Source organism: Anomaloglossus baeobatrachus, chromosome 5 (assembly GCF_048569485.1).
Source record: "Anomaloglossus baeobatrachus isolate aAnoBae1 chromosome 5, aAnoBae1.hap1, whole genome shotgun sequence".
Taxonomy (NCBI): Eukaryota; Metazoa; Chordata; class Amphibia; order Anura; family Aromobatidae; genus Anomaloglossus; species Anomaloglossus baeobatrachus.
Genome location: NC_134357.1, coordinates 528734814 through 528761356, shown reverse-complemented (window position 1 = coordinate 528761356; position 26543 = coordinate 528734814). Strand labels below are relative to the sequence as shown.

General features: G+C 43.2%; 1 protein-coding gene across 1 annotated transcript in view; it reads right to left on the bottom strand.

The window, feature by feature from the left end:
* LOC142312157 (uncharacterized) overlaps positions 1–26543 on the bottom strand; it is a 228838-nt gene that overhangs the window by 188593 nt on the left and 13702 nt on the right. Inside the window, exon 6 of the mRNA XM_075351059.1 lies at positions 60–217. Coding sequence (XP_075207174.1) covers positions 60–217 — 158 coding nt within the window. The remainder of the gene's footprint in view (positions 1–59; positions 218–26543) is intronic.

The following is a 26543-nucleotide window of genomic DNA, read 5'->3' as shown; positions in this document are numbered from 1 at the left end:
TCTACCCCATTGTGACTTTTATTTTTCTTAATAACCTCTAAAAAATCAGAAGGTAGGACCTGTTTAAAAGGATCAGATGATAGATCTTTGCTGTGAAGGGATGATGGTAAATCTGGAATAATGGCATTCATCTCAATTGTATGTTGTGTGATATTAAAGTCATCTGATTTAAAAATAGAAGATGTCGGCTGTCCCTCTGATCTCCTGGTACAGTCATCTGCCAAGAATAAAACCAATTACTATTTTGAATAAATAATCCTTAAAAATTATATTCTTACAATTTTTCTATATAAAATGTACTTAGAAAATGCAAGTTCTGTAACAATTCAATTTTTTTTTAAGCAAAAAAAACAGTTAGAAAACACAGCAGTAGACTTCCATTCAAAGCAAGGACCAGTAAAGCAAGATGTTTGAGTTGTTTTGTTCATTCTGCCTACAAAATATTGGAATAAAAATTCATAAAGAAATAAAGAACCCCAAATTAGATCAATAAAAGCCTAATCATCTCACAAAAATACAAGCCTCCATTAAAGGGAACCTGTCACCAGTTTTTTCAACAAAATTAGAGATAATATATCTCTTAAGAAAAGGAACCAAAAATTTGGAATAAAATAATTTTATTGCTATCATAATAAAATGTATAGGAAAAAAAACTACACACCCCTGAAAAAGCAGGAAGTGAAACGTACGTCAGGTTGGAGGGATCTGAGGTTTATTCATCACTCTGGCAGTACCTAAGTAAGTTCTACTCCTTACCATGTCCCATTTACCTATTGATGAGATGCATAAATTGTATAACTGACTAGGTTATGCCCACGTAGTCTCTACCTTCATCTTAATGGTGGTGTATGTACTACGGTATGTAATTCAGCTCTCATTGTGAGTCATGTTAAGAGAGTAATGCTGCCACCCTGTGGCCATAATGTGATAGTGCAACCTGTAAAATTTCTTTATTTTTATAAAGTTGTGTTGCTGCAGCATCTAGCACTTTATAGGGTAGTTTATGTACCCAGTATTGTATTTTGTGCATATTTATTGGTCACTTTATTAACAGTCACCTTACCCTCTTGTTTTGTGGAGATTTGATGAAGTTTGTTCTTCAACTTGAATGGTGTTATATTTGACAGTCTGGCAGACTACAATATTTTTACAGTTCCTCAGGTTCCTTATATGTTATTTCTGTACTTTTTTATTCTATACATTTTATTATATCAGTAACATTATTTTATTGCAAGTTTTTGGTTCCTTAGGGGATTTATTATCTCCTAATTTTGTTCAATATTTATAGAGGAGCTTTCTTGGCTAGGGGAACTTTCCTCTTTACATGTACATGATATTATCCCCTGATTCCCCCTGTACACCTCACAAATACCTTTTGAAAATCTCCCTCTCTGTATGGCAATCCTTGGGTCTGGTCCGATAGGTGTCCTCGGTTGTGGTTCCTGTTCCTCCTGCAGATCGCCGTCCTCTGCTCATGATTGATGTGGATGACACTTCCTGTGTCATCCGCGTACCTGGGCTAAATCTCGCACCTGCGCAGAGACATTGCAGGCTCATGCAGGCACACTTTGCTCTGCAGGCAGTGCCGAATACATAGGTGCGCATGAGGAAACTGGGAAAGTCTCTGCGCAGGCTACGTCTCGAGCCTGCGCAGAGACTTCATCAGTTTGTGCAGGTGCACCTATGTATCCGGCTCTGCCGGCAGTAGGGCAGCATGATGTGCACCCGGGTGAGCCAGCAATATCTGTGCACAGGAGAGAGATTTTGCCCGGCGCCATGTATCGAGCAGGAGGCGTCATCCCGTTAATCATCAGCAGATGATGGAGATCAGCATGGAGAGGAGGAACAGGAGCCGCAACCAAGGATGCCCATTGGACCGGACCCACAGCGTGGGAGATTTTCAATATTTGAGGGGTGTACAGGGCGAGTATGGGGCTAACATGCACCTTTATAGAATGCAGCACAGACGCTACTTGTTCCATTTAAAGACATTCATTTATCAAACAAAAATAGAGGGTGTCCACATAAATCTGTTGCCCAATAGCTCATGAAAAGCAACATATCTTCCATAAACCAACACAACAAAATCTGCACTCTTAAGGCCAAATGTCCCTCCTTCTCTGAGCTTTGCAGTGTGCCCAATCACAGTTGGTGTCCACATTTTTGGCATTGCTAAAGCAGGAATAACCCACTTAAATTACGGTGTATGTGTCTCCCGTAATCTGGTCACTACGTATTGGCCACTAACATGGCATATTTTCAATTTTCACTGTGCAACATACACTACGTGCTAATTTCTAGAAAGTGCCTATGGTTTCAAGTTAGTCACCAACAAGAACACCACCAAGCGGTAAATATTTTTTAATCAATACTCTATGTCTATCTTCTGAGTGCAGACATTACGTAAGTGTAAAAAATTGAATATTTTATATTCACCCAAAACAGGCAATCATAATAGCTTTTTTGAAAACGATTCTTACAAGCGCCATAACTCTGTAATATCGGTGAATACTGCAGATAGCGGAAAAAGTTTTAATGTGTAGAACAAAACGCCAACTTAATACAACGTTTCAGGGACACACCACGTCCTCAGGCATGCGTATTGCTCCTCACTCGAAGCTCAGATAGACATATAATATTTACATTCAATAAGCATGTAAAAAAAAAAAAGAAACAAAATCTCCTATATAAAAATAATACGGAACAATACAAAATTATTACCAAAAGTACAAACAATAAATTTAAACCCACGCATAGATACATTTTCTAAGTAAATATATTTCTAAAGGTGGCATTGACATTTCTCACGAGATGTTAATAACAACCCATTCAATACACACAAATTAAAAAAAAAATCAAACCATAGATATTCAGAAATTCAGGTATTTGTAATAATGAAAAATTACACAGATAAAAAGTACTGAACACAAGAAAGAGAAGTGCAAAAACCGTGGAAAGTCATGATGCCAGCTGAAATCTATCAAAGCAATTCTGCCACTTAGTGAAAATAATATTGACTGGTTCAAGTGATGGCCTATATAAAAGGTGTCTCTTTACTAAGGTGCCATACAAGAAACCTCTCATGATGGGTAAAACCAATGAGTAGTCTCAAGACCTTCACAACCTTATTGTTGCCAAAACATACTGATGGCATTGGTTGCAGAAGAATTTCTAAACTACCGAAGGTTCCAGTGCACACTGTTGGGGCCATAATCCAGAACTGTAAAGAACATCATTTCACGATAAACCAGCCACAACCAGGTGCTTCCCTTAAGAGGTCAGACAGGGGAGTGAACAGAATTATCAGAAGAGCTGTCAAAGAGCCAAGCAACACCTGTGAAGAGCTATAGAAAAACCTGGAAAAAGCAGGTACAATTATTTCAAAATATAAAAAAGAAATGCACTCAACCTCCATGGCCTGTATGTACCCTCGTTACACAAGATTCTATTGCTGAACAAAAAGCATGTTGAATCGCATTTGAAGTTTGTTCAACAACATTTAGACAAGCCTGTGAAATACTGGGAGACTATAGTCAAATGAGACCAAAATTGAACTCTTTGGATCTCTTAATATAAACCATGTTTGGAGGACAAAGGGCACTGCACATCACCCCCAAAACACCATACCAAAAGTAAATTTTAGAGGTGGACACATCATGGTGTGGGGCTGTTTTTCAGCATATGGCATCGGCAAGCTTTGTATCACTGAAAGAAATATGAATGGACAAATATACCAAGACATTCTTGATAAAAATCTACTGCCATCTACCAGGATTATGAAGATAAAACAACAGTGGCCATTTCAGCAAGACAATGATCCCAAACACACAGCCAAGGAAACTCTCAGTTTCAGAGAAAAAAAATAAAGCAGCTAGAATGGTAGAATGGGCCAGCCAATTACCTGACCTGAATCCAATAGAAAATGTATAGAATCAACTAAAGCTCATAGTTCATAGAAGGAGCCCATGGAACGTTCAGGATTTGAAGAGTGTTTGTGTGGAAGAATGGACGAAAATCACCCCTGAGCAATGCATGCAACTAGCTTCTCCATATACAAGGCAGATTAAAGCAGTCATCTCCAAAAAAGGCTTTTGAACTAAGTATTAAATACATTTTAGTAAGCTTATTCAATACTTTTTCATTTCAAATGAGTCATTTCTCATTATTACAAATCACTAAACTTATGAACATTTATAGCTTTATTTCTTTGCCTGTGTGGATTGGATGGGATGTTACCGACATCTGGTTAGAAATTAATACCAATATATTTACTTAGAAAATTGGTGCTGTTTTCAATACTTATTTAATGCACTGCATTTGCACTTAGTGTGACCATTATCTGTTTTGAAATAAAAGAATGAAATAAAAAATACTCCAGGCTTTCTAATGGCTATGTGACCAAGAAGGAGTGGGTGAGAGGCTGCATCAGATAACATGACCTCCACAATCACCCAATCTCAACCCAACTGAGTTGGTTTGGGATGAGTTGGATACAGAGTGAAGGTAAAGTAACCAAAAAGTGCTCAGCATCTCCAGGAACTCATTCAAGACTGTTGTAAAGTAATTTCTGGTGACACCTGATGAAGCTACTTGTGAGAATGACAAGGGGATGTAAAGTGATCATCAGAGTAAAAGAAAAGTACATTTAGAACTTTATGGTATAACACATGTTCTGGACTGGTTCACACCCGATTCTTTACTCATTGTTTCCATATGCTGATCTTTGTGGGGTTTTGTTTGCCATCTTCAGGATCTACAATGTGCATATTATAATAAAGCGTTGTATGAACAGGTGTGTCCACACATTTGACTGGTATTGTAGAGCCATCAGTCACTTTAAAAATGCTTTGGTCCAAAAGAAAAATGTTGTTTAACCCCTTCACAACTCAGCCTATTTCCACCTTTACGACCAGGCCATTTTTTTTCAATTCTGACCAGTGTCAGTGTCACTTTGTGAGGTTATGACTCTGGAACGCTTTAAAAAAAAATGACGGAAAACCATCCGTAATGCCACCTAAGGAAAAAGACAACCGGGAATTTTCTTAAGTAGCTTGCCTAGAAAAAAAATTAAAAAGTGCACATATCCTTGACCCCTTGGTGTCCAAGCAAATTCTAACTTTAATGACTAGGCCAACTTTTAGAAATCTGACTAGTGTCACTTTATGAGCTAATAACTCTGAAACGCTCAACAGATCCCAGTGATTTTGAGACTGTTATTTCATGACATATTGGACTTCATTGGATGATTACTTTTGTGTTTTATATGGGAAAAAATTAGAAACTTGGCAAAAAATTTCCACTTTACAAACTTTTAATTTTTATACCCTTACACCTTAAAGTTATGTCTCACAAAATAGTTCATAAGCAACATTTCCCACATGTCTACTTTACATCAGTGCAATATTTGAAAAATATTTGAAAACTAACTTTTTTTTTTGGCTAGGAAGGTAGAAGGGTTCAAAGTTTATCTGCGGTTTCTAATTTTTCCAACAAAATTTACACACAAAAACATTTTTTTAGAGACCACATCACATTTCAAGTGACTTTGAGAGGCCCAGGTGACAGAAAATACCCAAACATGACACCAATCTAAAAACTGCACCCCTCATACTGCTCAAAACCACATCCAACAAGTTTATTAACTCTTTAGGTACCTCAGATGAACTAAAGCAATGAGGAATGAAAAAATAAAAATGTTTGTTTTTTCCCTGAAAAATGTTACTTTAGCCTCAAATTTAGCATTTTCACAAAGGCAACAAGAGAAAATGCACAGTAAAAATTGTTGTGCAATTATTCCTGAGAACACAGAAATTTACTGTTTGGGTGCACGAAAGGGCTTGGAAGGGAAAGTGCCCTATTTGTATTTTAGAGAGCAAAATTGTCTGGAATAGATAGTAGATGCCATGTCGTGTTTGGAGAGGCCCTGATGTGCCTAAACAGCAGAATTCCCTCATAAATGACACCATTTTGGAAACTAGACCCCCTAAAGGAATATTTGTTGAGCACCAAATAAATCCAAAAATCTTTTATAAATACATTAATGCAAAAAGGAAAATAAAGGATAGTATCGGTCCCTTAAAATATAATAACAAGTTAGTTATAGCGGACAAACAAAAGACTGAGATATTAAATAGGCACTTCTCATCAGTGTTCACCAAGGAGCAGACTGTTCCAGGGATCATTCAACAAGTGAAAAATCAAAGTTCACCACCCGATATAATTAATTTAACACAAGAAGAAGTATGCCTGCGTCTGAGTAAATTAAACATTGACAAATCCCCCAGGCCAGATGGCATTCATCCACGAATATTGAGGGAATTGAGTTCCGTAATCGACAGAACGCTGTATCTCATCTTTTTAGACTCGCTTGTCACAGGGTTGGTGCCTCAGGATTGGAAGATTGCTGATGTGGTACCTGTTACGGTTGCTGTGGCACTGGAGACTATGTTCGGATTTCTTGCAACTGCACATGTGCGAGCACTGGAGACTATGTTTGGATTCCTTGCTACTGCACGTGCAAGCGCTGGAGACTAAGTCCTATCTTGGAGCCATTGCACATGTGCGGGTGACATCATCGCTGACACGAGGTCACATGTCTCTGACACCTTCTAAGCTGATTGGCCGCTGGTCATGTGCTTGTGACACGTAGTCACATGTCTCTGACACCTTCTATGCCGATTGGTCGCTGGTCATGTGCTTGTGACGCTTTGCTCGGTGATTGACAGCAATGACGTCACGCTGGCCTTTCTGGCAGCGGATTGGCTCTGGTGTCCTCCATCTTGGATGAGGCACAGAGTCTATATAAGACCCTGACGCACGCCGCCCGGCGCTCAGTCCTCTTGGTTCATGCATGAGAGTAGACGCTCTGTGCACGTCCCTCTAGGCATCTCTCTGTCTATGTTAGGTGAGCGCTACCGGCAGGGTAGCGTTCTTATACCTTACAGCTTCGGCTGCGGTCCGTATCCTTACCTCTTAGTGGAGCGGACATAGGCAGGTGCCTGAGGCACATGGTCCGGCTGGGCCTTGTGATTCTACTCGTAGGTGGACGTTGCCGCTAGGGTAATGTTCCTTATACTGCGTCTGGCAGTTGTTCGTATCCTCGCACACTAGGGGAGCGAACATAGGTAGGAGCTTTGTGCGGCTTATGCTGCTGTCCGTCTCTTTTGCACCACTAGTGGAGCGGACCTAGGCAGGTGCCATATCTAGTGGTTCGTGTCCTCGCACACTAGTGGAGTGAACGCAGGTAGGAGCTTTGTGCGGCTTACGCTGCTGTCCGTCTCCTGGCACCGCTAGAGGAACGGACCTAGGTAGGTGCCATTTCACACTCACTGCTTTTGTCTCTGTGACCATTAACAGAGACCATACCACACACCCTCCAAGTAAGGGAGGAATTGTTTTATTTTCTAATTATATTCCTCTGTGAGTTTAACAGAGGTATTGCACTCTGCACTTATGCTATTACTATTTACAGTGGCAGACTTATATACCCCTTATCCTCTGCCATAGTCTGCAGCAGAGTCTTTGCACGGTGGACCCTGACTGTCTGATATTCCTTTGGGTTTTATTATCAGACAGCCCCCCGTAACAGTACCGATATTTAAGAAAGGTAAGAGGGTGAATCCAGGCAACTATCGTCCAGTAAGCCTGACATCAGTAGTATGCAAAGTTTTTGGGGGTTATTTTAAGGGATGACATGCAAAAATATATTGCAGAAAATAATATAATAAGTGACAGACAGCATGGATTCATGAAAGATAAATCGTGTCTAACCAACCTGTTGGGGTTCTATGAGGGGGTAAGTGCAAACCTGGATATTGGTAATGCAGCTGATGTGATTTATTTGGAGTTTGCAAAGGCATTTGATACTGTACCACATAATAGCCTTATACTAAAACTCCAGAAGCAAGGACTAGGGGAAACTATATGCAACTGGGTAAGGAATTTATCAAATACACCAATAGCCACAACAACCATATGAGGCCAATCAAATACACCAATAGCCACAACAACCATATGAGGCCATCAAATACACCAATAGCCACAACAACCATATGAGGCCCAAATACACCAATAGCCACAACAACCATATGAGGCCCAAATACACCAATAGCCACAACAACCATATGAGGCCCAAATACACCAATAGCCACAACAACCATATGAGGCCAATAGCCACAACAACCATATGAGGCCTATGTTGCCTAACTTAATGTTGTGTTGTACTAATCTACCTACTGTACTGTAAACCATACCTTTGTTATTTCCTATACATTATTTGATATCTATTACTGGGAAAAGGTTGCAGCTATTTATGATTGTTGGAACAGAATAACATTTCATACCATCCATATGTATGGATTCCATTGATGACAGTATAACAACAAGTGCCCGGTGTCCACATTATTCCATTCGTCCCTCTTGGGCTGATCCATTAATTGTTATGTGGTTTTAATAATTATTGTTGATAATAAAGATGAATTGCTATATATAATATGGCCTGCATTTTCCTTTTTTGGTGGTTACTTTGGGTAAGGAATTTGCTAAAAGATAGGAAACAAAGAGTAGTCATAAATGGTACATTCTTTAAATGGGGTATAGTCAGTAGTGGGGACTGCAGGGATCTGTGCTAGGACCGATTCTTTTTAATCTCCTTATTAATGACCTTGTGGATGGGATTGATAGTAAAGTGTCAGTCTTTGCTGATGACACCAAACTATGTAGAATATTAAAAACTGACCTTGATAGTACAATATTACAAAAGGATCTGGATAAGATGTCAGAATGGACAGATACTTGGCAAATGAGATTAATGTTGATAAATGTAAAGTAATGCACCTAGGACGGAGTAATCCAATAGTTGTGTATACATTAAATGTAAGTGGGGGGCGTGGCCTGAGCAGCATGTGAGGAAGACCTGTGCAGAGAGAGCTCCTGCAAAAAACTCCTGTATAATCCTGTCCAGCTGGGGTTAAAGTTTGTTTTACTGCTTTCCTGGAGTGGTGACCTCTCCTAGACTGAGGAGGGGGCTTCAAAGACCTGAGTGATATGACCAGAACTCGGGCTGATAAGAAGCGTGGGACACAGGCCACACTCATGGACGCTGGAGCTTCATGTGGGGGCAGGGCGTCTGATGCAATAGCTCGCCTCAGCAAGTTTGCACGAGATCAGCCTGAGATACCTGGAGCTGTTAAGCAGTCTGACTTCAGCGTGGAGGAGCTGCAGATCCCAGGACAAGAACTGATGGAGGAGGAAGAGCAGCAGGGAGCTGTGAGTATGTTGGCTGCTGCCAATAATGTGGAGCAGGGGGACAACCTTAGAGCTGCAGATGAAAACACAGATCCTGGGAGAGCAGAGCCCACCCTCAGTGATGTGCTTGCAGCAGTAAACACCTGCAACAATATGCTAGCCACTTTGAACATACAGATGGGAGGAATTAAAATGGACATTTCATCTATCAGGCGCGAGCTGCAGGGGGTCAATGTACGGGTGGGGGCCCTGGAAGACTGGGTCAGTGCCACAGAGGATAAGCTTCCCCCTCTGACTCGGGACCTTGGCAGAGCAATCCACAATATCTCATTGCTTAGGGCTAAGGTGGACGATCTAGAAAACAGATCCCGCAGAAGCAATCTCCGTCTGGTTGGGGTACCAGAAAAGGCAGAAGGCAATAATCCAGTAGCCTTTTTTGAAATGTGGCTCCCTAAGACTTTGGGCATGGATCTGTTTTCTCCTTTCTTCACTATTGAGCGGGCACATAGGGTCCCCACTAGACCCCCACCACCAGGGGCACCCCCTCGTCCTATCCTCCTCAAGCTACTGCACTTCAGGGACAGGGACACTGCGCTCCGCAGAGCCCGGGAGATTAAGGATCTGGCTATTGACGGCCATAAGGTCTCATTGTACCCGGATTTTTCCACTGAAATCCAGCAGAGGAGAGCGCAATTTATTGATGTCAAAAAACGCCTGAGGCAGCTGCAGATCTCTTACTCAATGTTATACCCTACCAGGCTGCGAGTGGTGGCGGATGGTGGGACAAAGTTTTTTGACACTCCAAAGGATGCAGCCGCATGGCTCGATACCAATGAAAAAGGACTGCGCAGAAATCACCGCTGACGATTATTGCGGATTCCTTGCTGTTGGACTTGCTGAGGTGAACTTGCTATGTTTCCCAGCTGGAACACTTATGGACGGTTGGCAGGAGCCACCCAGATAGGTTACTATGCAGTTGATGACTGTTCAGGAATTTAAACCGTTAGGTGCTCTTTGGGTTACGTTTAGCCCCACTTCCCTCTGTTTGAGAGGAATGTCCTGGTTTACTGTGTATGTTTTTATGTTGTTTGACCTTTTTGTTTTATGCACCTGTTTGGTCTATGCTCATCTATGGGAACTGCTGCAGATGGGTCCGGGGGTCCCTGCTTGCTGCCCCCTGCTGTTGCATATGTGCACTCACCCTTATGGCGAAGGAGGTTAATATAGTGGCCTGGAATGTGCGAGGATTGGGTGAAGCCACTAAAAGATGTGCAGTTTTTCTGTTTCTACAGCAGCTTAAGCCAGACATAATATTCTTATCAGAAACGCACTTGGTGAAGGAGCGGCTCCACTTGCTCCACAAAAAATGGATAGCCCATGAGTATCACTCTGTATATACCACACATTCCAGGGGGGTGAGTGTCCTGATACACAGGACAGTGCCGTTTGAGTTCATGACATGTGGAACACTTCTTTGAATGCTAAATCAGTTTATTCGTGCACAAAGTTGACGATAATTCATCCAACGTTTCGACCGTACAATAATGGTCGTTATCAAGGATCAATTTATCTAAGATTCACAGAAAATATGTACAGAAAAAAGAAATTAATACAAGGTATAACATAGAAAATGTGATTTCATACACAACATGCATCATAAATCTAGTCATGTAATGCACATAATAAACATGAGGATATGCGAAAAAGAAAAAAAATACATAAGGTATACAGAAACCTATCCGGCTGAGGAAATGCATAATGATAATAATACGAGTACAGCAAGCACCCACCTATATCAACAATGTGAGGGTATACGTTCAGTGATAAATGGTCATCGCCAATAAGTATAATGGGATCAAACAATTGTGATCCTAAGTATAAAAATACAAAAGAAAACTACGTGAGACAGTCATCCAGGAACAATATCTTTTCATTACATAACATCTCCACAAGATGATTACAAAAAATATGTATGTACCTCATGAATATGTCAGTCGACAATGAAAAGGGTGGTAATTACCACAGGACTTGAAATGACATATATCAATGGTTGTTTCTAAATGAAAATCAATGATAACATTATAATAAGGGTGTGCAAAAAAGGCATAAAATAGTTTTGACTAAAGGCTACTTTACACACTGCGATATCGGTCCCGATATCGCTAGTGTGGGTACCCGCCCCCATCTGTTGCGCGACACGGGCATATCGCTGCCCGTGCCGCACAACATCGCCCACAGCCGTCACACATACTTACCTGTCCGGCGACGTCGCTGTGACGGGCGAACCGCCTCCTTTCTAAGGGGGCGGTCCATGCGGCGTCACAGCGACGTCACTGAAACGTCACTGAACCGCCGCCCAATCGCAGCGGAGGGGCGGAGATGAGCGGGACGTAACATCCCGCCCACCTCCTTCCTTCCGCATAGCGGCCGGGAGGCAGGTAGGGAGAGCTTCCTCGCTCCTGCGGCGTCACACGCAGCGATGTGTGCTGCCGCAGGAACGAGGAACAACCTCGTTACTGCTGAAGTAACGATAATTGGGAATGGACCCCCGTGTCGCCGATTAGCGATTTTTCACTGTTTTGCAACGATGCAAAATCGCTAATCGATGTCACACGCAACGGCATCGCTAATGCGGCCGGATGTGCGTCACGAATTCCGTGACCCCAACGACTCCGCATTAGCGATGTCGTAGCGTGTAAAGCCCGCTTAAGAGAAGCACACTACCTGGATTAATGAACAGTGACCATTGGAACAAATGTTTGGATTATTCTGAGTCCCTCACTGAGAGATTCTCAGTTGCCTCCAACAAGATAAATGCTAGAGATGAGAGATATGCAAGAACAAGATCATATATGAGATTATACCATCAGTATAAGATACAATGATCAAGGGATACTAAGAATGAAATCTCCATATTACCTTTTTGCAGCGTTTTTAGACATTAGCTATTAGGCACTATTTTCATAGGGAAAAGATGCGCATGTCTCTTTAAATTCTGTGAAAGACCATATAAAGAGTGTAACTCAATGAAAAGGAAGTGTAGGTAAAAGAGCACTAGTAGACACACATACCTGAGGTATATGAAACAACATGCAACAAGTTCCCAGTTGGAGTAAGGGAGAGAAAATCTGGGAGGAAGCATAGATCGGAATCAGTGAAGATATTATGAAGTGCCAGTCAGAGTGAACCGTAATCTAACACATACCTGTAAGGGGTGCTTCACACACAGCGAGCTCGCTGCCGAGATCGCTGCTGAGTCACGCTTTTTGTGACGCAGCAGTGACCTCATTAGCGATCTCGCTGTGTGTGACACTGAGCAGCGATCTGGCCCCTGCTGCGAGATCGCTGCTCGTTACACACAGCCCTGGTTCGTTTTCTTCAAAGCCGCTCTCCTGCTGTGACACACAGATCGCTGTGTGTGACAGCAAGAGAGCGACAAATGAAGCGAGCAGGGAGCAGGAGCCGGCGTCTGACAGCTGCGGTAAGCTGTATCCAAGATAAACATCGGGTAACCAAGGTGGTTACCCGATATTTACCTTAGTTACCAGCCTCCGCAGCTCTCACGCTGCCTGTGCTGCCGGCTCCGGCTCTCTGCACATGTAGCTGCTGTACACATCGGGTTAATTAACCCGATGTGTACAGCAGCTAGGAGAGCAAGGAGCCAGCGCTCAGTGTGCGCGGCTCCCTGCTCTCTGCACATGTAGCTGCATTACACATCGGGTTAATTAACCCGATGTGTACTGTAGCTAGGAGAGCAAGGAGCCAGCGCTTAGTGTGCGCGGCTCCCTGCTCCCTGCTCACACTGGTAACTAATGTAAACATCGGGTAACCATACCCGATGTTTACCTTAGTTACCAGTCTCCGCAGCTTCCAGACGGCGGCTCCGTGCAAGCGCAACGTCGCTTGCACGTCGCTGCTGGCTGGGGGCTGTTCACTGGTCGCTGGTGAGATCTGCCTGTTTGACAGCTCACCAGCGACCATGTAGCGATGCAGCAGCGATCCTGACCAGGTCAGATCGCTGGTCGGATCGCTGCTGCATCGCTAAGTGTGAAGGTACCCTAAGGTGTTGGCATAGGGTATAGGCCCCTGGACAGTGCGCAACCTACCGCGGCGTGCGCTCCACGGGCAGCACGCTGCGTTCCACGTCCAGGAAGTGGGACTGATGGTGCTGATCGGTATGCACTATATAAGGCTGCCCTGCCAGGGTAGGTTGCGCACTGTCCAGGGGCCTATACCCTATGCCAACACCTTACAGGTATGTGTTAGATTACGGTTCACTCTGACTGGCACTTCATAATATCTCCACTGATTCCGATCTATGCTTCCTCCCAGATTTTCTCTCCCTCACTCCAACTGGGAACTTGTTGCATGTTGTTTCATATACCTCAGGTATGTGTGTCTACTAGTGCTCTTTTACCTACACTTCCTTTTCATTGAGTTACACTCTTTATATGGTCTTTCACAGAATTTAAAGAGACATGCGCATCTTTTCCCTATGAAAATAGTGCCTAATAGCTAATGTCTAAAAACGCTGCAAAAAGGTAATATGGAGATTTCATTCTTAGTATCCCTTGATCATTGTATCTTATACTGATGGTATAATCTCATATATGATCTTGTTCTTGCATATCTCTCATCTCTAGCATTTATCTTGTTGGAGGCAACTGAGAATCTCTCAGTGAGGGACTCAGAATAATCCAAACATTTGTTCCAATGGTCACTGTTCATTAATCCAGGTAGTGTGCTTCTCTTAGTCAAAACTATTTTATGCCTTTTTTGCACACCCTTATTATAATGTTATCATTGATTTTCATTTAGAAACAACCATTGATATATGTCATTTCAAGTCCTGTGGTAATTACCACCCTTTTCATTGTCGACTGACATATTCATGAGGTACATACATATTTTTTGTAATCATCTTGTGGAGATGTTATGTAATGAAAAGATATTGTTCCTGGATGACTGTCTCACGTAGTTTTCTTTTGTATTTTTATACTTAGGATCACAATTGTTTGATCCCATTATACTTATTGGCGATGACCATTTATCACTGAACGTATACCCTCACATTGTTGATATAGGTGGGTGCTTGCTGTACTCGTATTATTATCATTATGCATTTCCTCAGCCGGATAGGTTTCTGTATACCTTATGTATTTTTTCTTTTTCGCATATCCTCATGTTTATTATGTGCATTACATGACTAGATTTATGATGCATGTTGTGTATGAAATCACATTTTCTATGTTATACCTTGTATTAATTTCTTTTTTCTGTACATATTTTCTGTGAATCTTAAATAAATTGATCCTTGATAACGACCATTATTGTACGGTCGAAACGTTGGATGAATTATCGTCAACTTTGTGCACGAATAAACTGATTTAGCATTCAAAGAAGTGTTCCACATGTCATGAATTTTTCCAGTGTGCCAGAATTATTACTATATTGGTTGTCTACGATTTTTTCTGGGCACCTACTTACATCATTGTGAGCCAGACATATTCGCTTACTATAGTGCCGTTTGAGTGTCTTAAATCTTCTGTGGATCAGGAGGGTAGATTTGTATGTCTTTACTGTGTCCTTCATAATGTGCGCTGTGTTCTAGTTGCAATTTATATTCCGCCGCCATACACAGGGGAACCATTGAAACGTATCCTCAATTTTGTTGCTTCCCTCCCTGAGGTCCCCACCCTATTAGTAGGAGACTATAATAATTACTTGCACCCGTATTGGGATAAGTTACATACAGGGAATATCTCAGTGGGGGCGGCAGCTACATCCCTTGCCAGACTGATGGAGGAGGTGGGATATGTAGATATTTGGCGTATTAGAAACCCGCAGGTCCGGCAGTATTCATGCTATTCTAGTTCTCATCATTCACTGTCCCGGATTGACCTGGCCATTGGAAATGCTCAGCTGCTGCCTTGTGTAGCTTCAGTCACGTACCTGGCCAGGGGGTGTCTGACCACTCCCCACTACAGGTCCGTCTAAGGCTTGGGGACCCAGACCGGCTGGCGGGGATACCGTGGCGGCTCAACCCTTTTTGGATACAACTGATAGGGGGCACTCTGACTGACACTATACGGGAATATTTTGTGACAAATGACGGTACTGCATCTAAACATATAGTGTGGGACGCAATGAAGGCGTATGTTCGTGGGACATATATTAGGGAAATTTGCACCCGAAAGGCGAAAACAAGGGAGCGCACTAAGTATCTGACGGACACTTTAGGTGATGCAGAACGACTTCTTATATCTAACCCTACAGATGATGCCAAGCGGGACTTAGAGAGGGCACAGAGAGCTCTGAGAGACCATATGACTTCCTTGGCCACTAACAAACGCTTTTTCCTTAAGCAGCGGTACTTTACGGAGGGGGAGAGTGTGGGACATCTCTTGGCTACAATTGCTAGGGCGCAGGAGGGATTGACCTATATCACCAAATTGAAACTTGACACTGGAGAGGAGGTGAGGGACAGCGGGAGGATTGTGGAGGTCATGCAACAGTATTACACCCAATTATACTCCTCTAAATCGCATTATGGGGATGAGGAACTGCGGGACTTTGTGGAGGAGATCACTCTCCCCAGTCTGTCAGATAGTGAGAGAGAATCCCTGAATAGAGATATAGACCTGGAGGAGCTGGAGGAGGCGCTCGGTCAAATCCAAAATGAAAAGGCCCCAGGTGCGGACGGACTCCCGGGTGAATTCTACAAATTATATACCCATCTGCTGCTGCCAAGACTCTTGGATGTATTCAGAGATGCTGAGGAGCAGGGGTCCCTCCCTGCATCCATGAGGGAGGCTATTATTGTTCTGATTTTAAAACCCGGGAAAGATCCGACCGCGCCTGACTCCTATCGCCCAATCTCGCTGCTTACATTAGATATTAAATTAATCGCTAAAATTCTAGCTAACAGATTGTCCCGGGTGATCACGTCAGTGATCCACGAGGATCAGACTGGATTCATCCCCTATAAATCTACTTCCATTAATTTGCGACGTTTATTCCTGGGGATACAGCTAAGTTCTGAGGGGAGAAACAAGGAGATAGCAGTCCTGTCATTAGATACAGCCAAAGCCTTTGCCAGTATTGAATGGAATTTCCTATGGGTAGTTTTGGAGAAATTGGGTCTTGGCTCCAGATTTATTGGCTGGGTCAAATTGTTATATGCCTCTCCGAGGGCCAGGATTCGAGTTAATCGTTGTACCTCCTCGTCTTTTAATTTGGCCAGGGGCACGAGACAGGGCTGTCCTCTCTCTCCATTACTATTTGCAGCGGCAATCGAACCATTGGCGGCTATGCTTCGTGCATCCGCTGGCGTAAAGGGGTTTGAGATAGGCGGTCTGGAGCATAAGGTTTCCCTCTATGCGGACGATTTGTTGCTGTATCTCAGGGAGGTGGGGACATCGGTGGGCCCAGCAATGAATATTATTAAAGAATTTGGTAGGCGCTCGGGACTCCTAATAAACTGGAAGAAATCGGCCCTGCTCCCTATAGATCCACTCCCATCTAATTTTAGTACTCTGGGGCTGCCAATTCCGACGGTGGATAAATTTAAATACCTGGGGATTGTGGTTAGTGCCCGACCGCGTGATTACTACTCTCAAAATCTGGAACCAGTGTTGGCTCAGTTTAGGAACAAGATAGATGCCTGGTGTCGACTCCCACTGTCCCTTATTGGCCGTGCTAATCTACTAAAAATGGTACTGATGCCCAAACTTCTGTATCTTCTCCACAACGCCCCAATATGGATCCACTGGAAATTTTTCCGTAAAATCAGCACTTTGTTTCGGGAACTCTTGTGGAAAAAGCAGCAGGCTAGAATCCGCCTTGAGACCCTGCAGAGAGGGAAGGAGGATGGGGGTCTGGCAGTCCCCAACCCGTGGGTTTATTATATTGCGGCACAGATGCAGCACTTCAGAGGGTGGGGAAAGGATGAGGCATATGACGCTGGGGGCAAATTGGTGAGGGGCCTTGCAGAATGGGGATACCCAGTGGCTTTTTTGGACGCAGGATACTCACCCAGAGGAGGAACATTATATCCAACATTATCATTGATGTACAAGGTGTGGGATAGAGGGAAGCAGTTGCTGGGAATATCAGGAATGACTGAGTATTGGCCCTTATGGCATAATCGTGGACTGGCGGAACTGCAGAGACTCCCGGGTTGGAGAATGTGGGTGAACAGGGGGTTGCATCAGGTGTCTCAGATTCTTCAGAATAATATACTTAAAAGATTTGACCAGCTTCAAGCTGAGTTTGGGATACCGCACAGTTCCTTTTACCAATACCTGCAGCTCCGTCATGCCTATGAGACACAGACACGTCGTATGGACATTAGGATAGAGCGGAATCACACCCTTACTGATTTGTTGACATCTGATCGCTCCTATGGTATTATTTCTAGGTTGTATACAGTGATGTTATCTAGACACCTCGACAAATTCCCTTTGCAGGCTAGAGAAAAGTGGGAGAGGGACCTAGGCCCTATGACAGAGGAACAGTGGGGTGAGGTCCTGTCTCAGACTTCAAGCCTTGCTGTATCTGAAGGCCAACGACTGTCACAGCTATTCCTGTTACATAGAGTATATAGGACACCTAGTCTATTGCATAAGATGGGAGTTAGGATGGATGATCTGTGTCCTAGGTGCGGACAGGAGGGTGCTAATCTGATGCATATGATGTGGTCCTGTGGGAACATTGAAGATTACTGGAGGGCAGTACTAGAATTGGTTAGACAAGTTTTCAATATCCGTCTACAGCCAAGACCTATTATATGTATCCTGGGTCTACTGGAAGGGGGGGTGGACTTGAGTTCGCCGGTAATGGTCGGTATTACACGTCTCCTGTACCAGGCTAGGAAACTGTTGGCCTACCACTGGTTGGACCCAGCGCCTCCGGTCATCGGGGATTTTAGGGAAAGAGTAAACGCTATACTTCGACTGGAGAGAGGAGTATACCTTAAAAGAAATGCATTGAAAAAGTTCTATAAGATCTGGGGGGCATGGTTGGATACTCCAGGCCTTCCCTCCTCGGCGTTACTGCAGGACAGTGCGAGCGACCAGGTCCTTCTCCTTCTGACCGGTTAACAAATTTCCTCAAATAGGGTGATATGCGTACTGCTGGAATGGGTGTGTATGTATATGTGTGTGCATGTATATGTGTGTGCGTGCGTGTATGTATATGTGTATATATATAATGTCATAATGATGCTGGGTAAGCTATACTATGGAGAATATATTGGGAAATAATATGCACTTTGAGACCCATATTGAAATGAGACGTGGACTGCGGGTGCATTGTTTATTATGTTATTTGTGTGGTTTTTCTTATTGACTAAAGGTTTTTTCCCTTTCTGTGATATTTCTATGGAGGGAATTATTTTATGTGTTGTATAATTTTGCTGTTAAATAAAAATGAACCTGATTTAAAAAAAAATACATTAAATGGAAGTAAACTCGGGACTACAGAACAGGAGAAGGACTTGGGTATTCTCATTACAAATAAGCTGAGCAGCAGCTCTCAATGTCAAGCAGCAGCTGCTAAAGCAAACAAGATTTTAGGGTGTATAAAAAGAGATTAGATCCTGGGATCCCAATGTATTGTTACCCATCTATAAATCACTTGTAAGGCCACATCTGGAATATGGGATCCAGTTTTGGGCTCCGCATTTTAAGAAGGACATATAAAAGTTAGAATCAGTTCAAAGGCGGCTAACTAGAATACTACAGGGAATGGAAGACCTCCCATATGATGAGAGGTTGAAAAAGTTAGATATGTTTAGCTTAGAAAAAAAACGTCTCAGAGGAGATCTCATTTATATGTATAAATACATGTGTGGTCAATATAAAAGGACTGGCACATGACTTATTCCTTCCAAAGACAGTACTAAGGAGCAGGGGGCACTCACTGCGAATGGAAGAAAAGCGATTCCGACAGCTAAATAGGAAAGGGTTCTTTACAGTTAGAGCAGTAAGACTGTGGAATGCCCTACCACAAGAGGTAGTAATGGCAGATACTATAACAGCTTTTAAAAAAGGGCTGGATTATTTCCTCACTACACACAACATTGTTGGTTATAAGTGACTTAGGGACAAAATGTAGAACTGGTGGAGGAAGGTTGAACTAGATGGACTTAAGGTCTTTTTTTTCAACCTATGTAACTATGTAACTAACTATGTAACCTTGAACCCCCCCAGGTGCTTTAAGGAATTTTATAACAGTGAGCAGTAAAAATAAAAAAATACACTTTTACCACAATTAATGTTGCTTCAACCCCAAATCTTTCATTTTCACAAGGGTAACAGGAGAAAATGCAAAGTACAGTTTGCTGTGCAATTTCTGCAGAGTATGCCAATACCATATATGTGGTAGAAATTGACTTTGTGGGTGCACGTCAGGGCTCAGAAAGAAAGGAGCGCCATTCGACGTTTTGAACACAAAATTGTCAAGAATCATTAGTGGACGCTATGTCAGATTTGGAGAGCCCCTGTTGTGCCTAAATAGTGGAGCTTCACCACAAGTCATCCAATTTTGGAAACTAGACTTCACAAAGAATTTATCTAGATGTTTGGTGAGCACCTTGAACACCCATGTGCTTCACAGAATTTTATAGCATTGAGCTGCAAAACAAAAAAGTACATTTTTAACTGCAAAATTGTTGCTTTAACCCCAAATCTTTCATTTTCATAAGGCTAACAGGAGATAATGCACCATCCATTTTTTTTGTGCAATTTCTCATGAGTTTTCCAATATCCATATTTGGCCGCCCATATGACCAAAACCCAAGGTATCATTTAAAATACATTGAGGGTGGTTTAATATCAAAAAATGACATGACCGGTTCCTAGTAACCACAAAAATGTTACTTTAACCCCAAATTTTTCAACTTCACTAGGGTAACAGTAGATAATGTACCATACAATTTTCTGTGCAATTTCTTTTGAGTATGCCAATACCCCATATGTGGTGGAAAACTACTTTTGAGGCACAATACAAAGTGAAAAAGGGAAGGAGCGCCATATTGGAGTTCTGATTTAGTTGGAATAGTTTGCAGGTTGAACGTCTGAGCCCCTAAGGTGCCTAAACAGTGGAGCACCCCCACAACTAACCCCATTTTATAAACTGCACGCCTCAATGTATTTATTCAGGGGTGCAATGAGCTTCTTGATTATACAGGTGTTTCACAAAATTTTATACTATTGGGTGGTGAAGAAAACATAATTACATTTTTACCACTAAGATGTTGTTTTAACCCCATATTTCCAATTTTTACAAGGGAAATAGGTATAAATGCCCAATAATGTGTTATACAATATCTCCTGAATCTGGCAATATCCCACATGTGACTTTACAGTACTGTTTGACTGTGCTGCAGGGCTCAGGAGGGAAGGAGCGCCATTTGATTTTTGGAGCACAGATTTTCCTAGAATAGTTTGTGGACTGACTCCATTTGCAGAGCCCCTAAGTGTCAGAACAAGAAAAACTCTCTCAAGTGTCCACAGTTTGGTAATTACACCCCTCTGGGAGTTCATCTACGGTTGTAGCGATGATTTAGTCATTTGGAAAACACCCATGGAACCAAATGTGATGAATGTTGTAGAATTTAAAATTGCAAATAATCCCTTGTAGTGCCCAGTACATTGTAGTGTCCGTACATTGTGCCCAGCTTGTGCTTCTGGAGACACACACCCCGCAAATTAAGTGGGCTCTCCTCACTACCGTAATGCCAAACATGGGGATGTTAACTGTGGTTTAAGCACATTGTGGGGCTCAGAGAGGAGGGGGGTATTTGGATTTGGGAGAGCAGATTTTGCTGTTTTTCTTTTTTTTGTGGGGGGGGCATAGAGTTTTTTTTCAGAGCCTACCAATAACATGAAAGCCCCTATATTTCCATGAACAGATGATGGACCTGAGTGGGGACTTTTCTTTGTGAGTTGAGTTGAATGTGTCAATTTTGGTACAGAACATTTCAGATCAGTTTATATTTATTCTCTAAATAAGTGATTCAGGTGAAACCACAGGCTGATACATTGACTATAATGAGGCAGCAGAGTTACTCCGTACTCCATTTGGTCTCTGTTCAGTGGTGTTAGTCTTTTCAAAGGTGAACAAACTGTTGTTGACAGCCCTTTTGTGCACGCCTAAAAAGTTCCGTAAAACGATGGACACCGCAGATCTATAGGCCACAAGGGAGTTCAAAGCGACTCCCTCTGTCTCATTAATGAATTTTCCATTGGGAATCTTGTCTGAATCAAATTTTTCAGAGACTTACACGTAATCCCTGGCATAAGCACTCAGCGTAGAGTGCAGGCTAAATATCACCTGTGCTGTACTGCGATGTTTGGGAGGCAGAATGAACAAATCAACAGCAGTTGAAAAAATTACTTACATTTTTTACGCCGTTCACCTTGCAGTATTAGTGATTAGGTAGCTTTATTCCTCTGGGCAGTACGATTTATGGCAATTTTTTAAACCTGCCTACTATCACACTTTTTTACAAAATAAAGGGTTTGGTTGTTTTTTTTGTGTTTTTTTTTTTTTTTTCCAATTTAAAGTTTTATTGGTTTTCAAAGGAAAGAGTACAACAACATTGCAAACCATTGAATACAATTTTGATAAACAAGGAGCCATCACGGCGGCTAAAGGCCACAGGCTCAGTAATCTTTACAACTGTCGTTGAGGAAATAATCAAACAACATGACTTACTAATAGAGAACAAGAAACCAAAGTAAAGGTAAAGAAGGATGAACAAGGAAAAGAGTAGATCAGAAGTGGGTGGGGGAGACAAGAGGGGGAGAACCGTAGGGGGAAAGATGTGGATAGGAGTATGTTGGCCGAGGCTGGCGTCCCGTCTATTGGGCGTGAACCTGAAAAGAATGCAAATGACTATGGAAGGTGTGGCTAGCTGAGAGTCTTATTTACTGAGGGTCAACGAGGGCAAGAAACCTTGGGTCAGAGAGAAAAGATTCCCACTGATACCATTTAGAGGAGGCTTCCACTAGCTGGCCTCGTGATTGAGCCATTACCATCTCCATGCGGTGTACTACATTTACTTCTGTCGCCCATTCCTCTATGGACGGGGGGGTAGGGTCTTTCCAATGTCGTGGGATTACTGTCTTGGCGGCCTGGAGTAGATGTCCGGTAAGAGACTTTTTATACACCTTTTCTGGTATTTTAAACATAAACAATAGGGCTGCCTCGGGGCGACTGGGGACTAAGATCCCTGTGACCTCCTGGATGCCCACCAGCACCTTGCTCCAGAAGGCCGCCAAGCTCGGACAGTACCACCAGATATGGGCCATGGTACCTCCCTGTGCTCCGCACCGCCAGCATGTGTCAGGGATTTCGGGGCACCACTTATGAAGGGATGACGGGACCTTGTACCACCTGGAGAGAATTTTGTAGCAAGTCTCTTGCATTCTCGTTGCAACCGCTGACTTGTGGGTCAGGCGGAAGCATCGTTCCCATTGATCCCTGGAGAATGTCTGGCCGAGCTCTGCCTCCCAAGCAGTACAGAAGCGAGGAAGTGGTGTTTCTGCTGCTGCTGTCAAGATCCCATAAATCCTTGATATTGCATGTCTAGTGTCGGGTATCCCTGTACAGATAAGTTCAAAAGGGGTTGGGGATGAGGGACAAGTTAGGTCTAGCCCCTGCGTGGTTATGAAGTGTTTAAGTTGGGCATATTCAAAGTAGAACCGCATTTTGAAGTCTCTCTGCCCCACAATGTCCGGAAGTGGGAGAAGAACCCCTTCTGGTGCCACCTGTCCCAGTCTCAGGGGGTTCTGTTTTGAGCTTCCCAAAAAGTTATTAGACGATGCCCCTGGTAAAAAGTCAGGGTTATCCGTCAGTGGCATGAGGGGTCCCTGAGTCTGGAGCAGGCGCTTAATCCGTGGCATTGAGTGTACTGATTGTAATGTTTGTTTAGTGGTGTAGGACATTCCTATCTTATGTTTGGTAAGAAGTGGCCAGTTCCATGGCATGGATAGAATAGATAAGGGGCACAGGTCGTGTGCCAGGCGGACCCAGAGCTTCGATCCAGAGTTATGTAAGAGGTCTAAGACCCTTGCATGGGCAGCAGCCAGATAATAACGCCGACAGTCAGGCAGCCCCACCCCTCCCGCCCCCTTGGTCCTAGTTAGGACATTCCTCCCGAGTCGGGACCGTCCCTTGGACCACACAAATTGATTAAACAGGCGCTGTAACTTTACCCAATACGACGCCGGGACATATACCGGGACCGTCTGGAGTAAGTAGAGCAGTCTGGGCAGGGCTGTCATCCTGAGGGCACTGATCCTACCGAACCATGAGTTTTTGTGTTTTTTTTAATCAGTGACTTTTGAAGGCCATAGGTTTTTGTTTTTTTTTGTTTTTTTCATTTTTCTGCCAACAGAGTCATGTGAGGGCTTGTTTTTTGTAGGATGAATTGAAAGTTTGATTGGTACCATTTTCGGCGAATACCGTATTTTTCGGACTATAAGACGCACCGGACTATAAGACGCACCTTGGTTTTAGAGGAGGAAAATAGGAAAATAAAACTTTAAGCAAAAAAATGTGGTCATGACACACTGTTATGGGGCGAGGATCTGCTGCTGACACTGTTATGGGGGTAATGTCCCCAAATTCTCTACTAAGGTACCCCATCCTGGTAATGATCCTCCTGCCTTGTATATGATCCTGCTATAAACCCCCATCCTGCTCATATACCCCCATCCTGTTCATATACTCCCATCCTGTTCATATACCCCCATCCTGTTCATATACCCCCCATCCATCCTGCTCATATACTCCCATCCTGCTATATGCCCCCATCGTGCTCATATACCATCCTGGTATATAGCCTGTATCCTATAGCACAGAGAAAAAAAAACAAATGTTTATACTCACCTTTTCCTCACTCCCTCCAGCACCGATCATCTTCCTCTCAGCGGCAATGACCTGTGTGTGTGGAGTCGTTCCCCTGCAGCACGCGATGTCTTCCTGTCTGTGCCGATCAGCTGATCAGCACAGATCAGCTGACCGGCACAGACAGGAAGACATCGCGTGCTGCAGGGGGACGGCTCCACACACGGGGACGGGTGAGTGTACTGATTCACTGCACCCCGCGCTGATGATGACGCGCGGGGGGCAGTGAATACAGCCGCACATGATCACTCCAGGCTGTAATTGCCAGGGGTGATCATGCGGACCGGCTCTTTACTATGCGCGTGTCCCAGCTCATCCTCCCGCCCACCTGTAGCGCCGGCTTCAGCGCTGAGAGATGGGCGGGAGGATGGGCGTGCATATGTAATGAGCGGGCCCACGTGGTCACGGCAGGCGCTGCTGCTGCCTGCTCGTGCCCCCGATGACCCGCTCCATCGCAGCACCCTCGTTCCCGGCCGCAGCCCTATAGTCAGACCATAAGACGCACCCCCAACTTTCCCCCAACATTTGGGGGAAAAAAAGTGCGTCTTATGGTCCGAAAAATACGGTAATATGTTGTGATCGCTTTCTATTCTGCTTTTTGTAAGGCCGAATCAAGAATCAAAGAATCAAGAAGAAACAGCAAATCAGGATTTATTTTTTTTAATGCTGTTCACCGTGTTGTAAAACTGATAAGCCAGCTTTATTCTTTGGGTAAGTACGATAACAGCGGTCATATTTCTATAGGGTTTTTTTTTAACGTTGTTGCTGCTTTTACATTGTTATTTTTCCGCTGATGGAGCTTTAAGGCGGTTTCTTTTCTTGCAGGTCAAGATGACATTTTTAGCGGTTCCATTTTTATTTATGATTTTTTTTTTTTGTTTATTGCTTTTTATTCCACTTTTTTGGCAGCTGTATGAAGAAAAGACATTTTTTGCTACCTTTGCTACCACATTAGTTGACCTACTGAAGGGGTCAACTAATGTGACAGTTTTATAGATTGGGTTGTTACAGATGTGGTGATACCAAATATGTATACTTTTTTTTATACATACAGTACAGACCAAAAGTTTGGACACACCTTCTCATTCAAAGAGTGTTCTTTATTTTCATGACTCTGAAAATTGTAGATTCACATTGAAAGCATCACAATTATGAATTAACACATGTAGAATGAAATACCTTACAAAAAAGTGTGAAACAACTGAAAATGTCTTATATTCTAGGTTCTTCAAAGTAGCCACCTTTTGCTTTGATTACTGCTTTGCACTCTCTTAGCATTCTCTTGATGAGCTTCAAGAGGTAGTCACCGGAAATGGTTTTCACTTCACAGGTGTGCCCTGTCAGGTTTAATAAGTGGTATTTCTTGCCTTATAAATGGGGTTGGGACCATCAGTTGTGTTGTGCAGAAGTCTGGTGGATACACAGCTGATAGTCCTACTGAATAGACTGTTAGCTGCTTTTTTCTTGCCATAATACAAATTCTAAGTAAAGAAAAATGAGTGTCCATCGTTACTTTAAGAAATGAAGGTCAGTCAGTCCGAAAAATTGGGAAAATTTTGAAAGTGTCCCCAAGTGCAGAGGCAAAAACCATCAAACGCTACAAAGAAACTGGCTCACATGAGGACCGCCCCAGGAAAGGAAGACCAAGATTCACCTCTGCTGCGGAGGACAAATTTATCCGAATCACCAGCCTCAGAAATTGCAGGTTAACAGCAGCTCAGATTAGAGACCAGGTCAATGCCACACAGAGTTCTAGCAGCAGACACATCTCTAGAACAACTGTTAAGAAACTTTGTGCAGCAGGCCTTCATGGTAAAATAGCTGCTAGGAAACCACTGCTAAGGACAGGCAACAAGCAGCAGAGACTTGTTTGGGCTAAAGAACACAAGGAATGGACATTAGACCAGTGGAAATCTGTGCTTTGGTCTGATGAGTCCAAATTTGAGATCTTTGGATCCAACCACCGTGTCTTTGTGCGACGCAGAAAAGGTGAACAAATGTACTCTACAAGCCTGGTTCCCACCGTGAAGCATGGAGGAGGAGGTGTGATGGTGTGGGGGTGCTTTGCTGGTGTCACTGTTGGGGATTTATTCAAAATTGAAGGCATACTGAACCAGCATGGCTACCACAGCATCTTGCAGCGGCATGCTATTCCATCCGGTTTGTGTTTAGTTGGACCATCATTTATTTTTCAACAGAACAAAGACCCCAAACACACCTCCAGGCTGGATAAGAGCTATTTGACTAAGAAGGAGAGAGATGGGGTGCTACGCCAGATGACCTGGACTCCACAGTAACCAGACCTGAACCCAATCGAGTTGGTTTGGGGTGAGCTGGACCGCAGAGTGAAGGCAAAAAGGCCAATAGGTGCTAAGCATCTC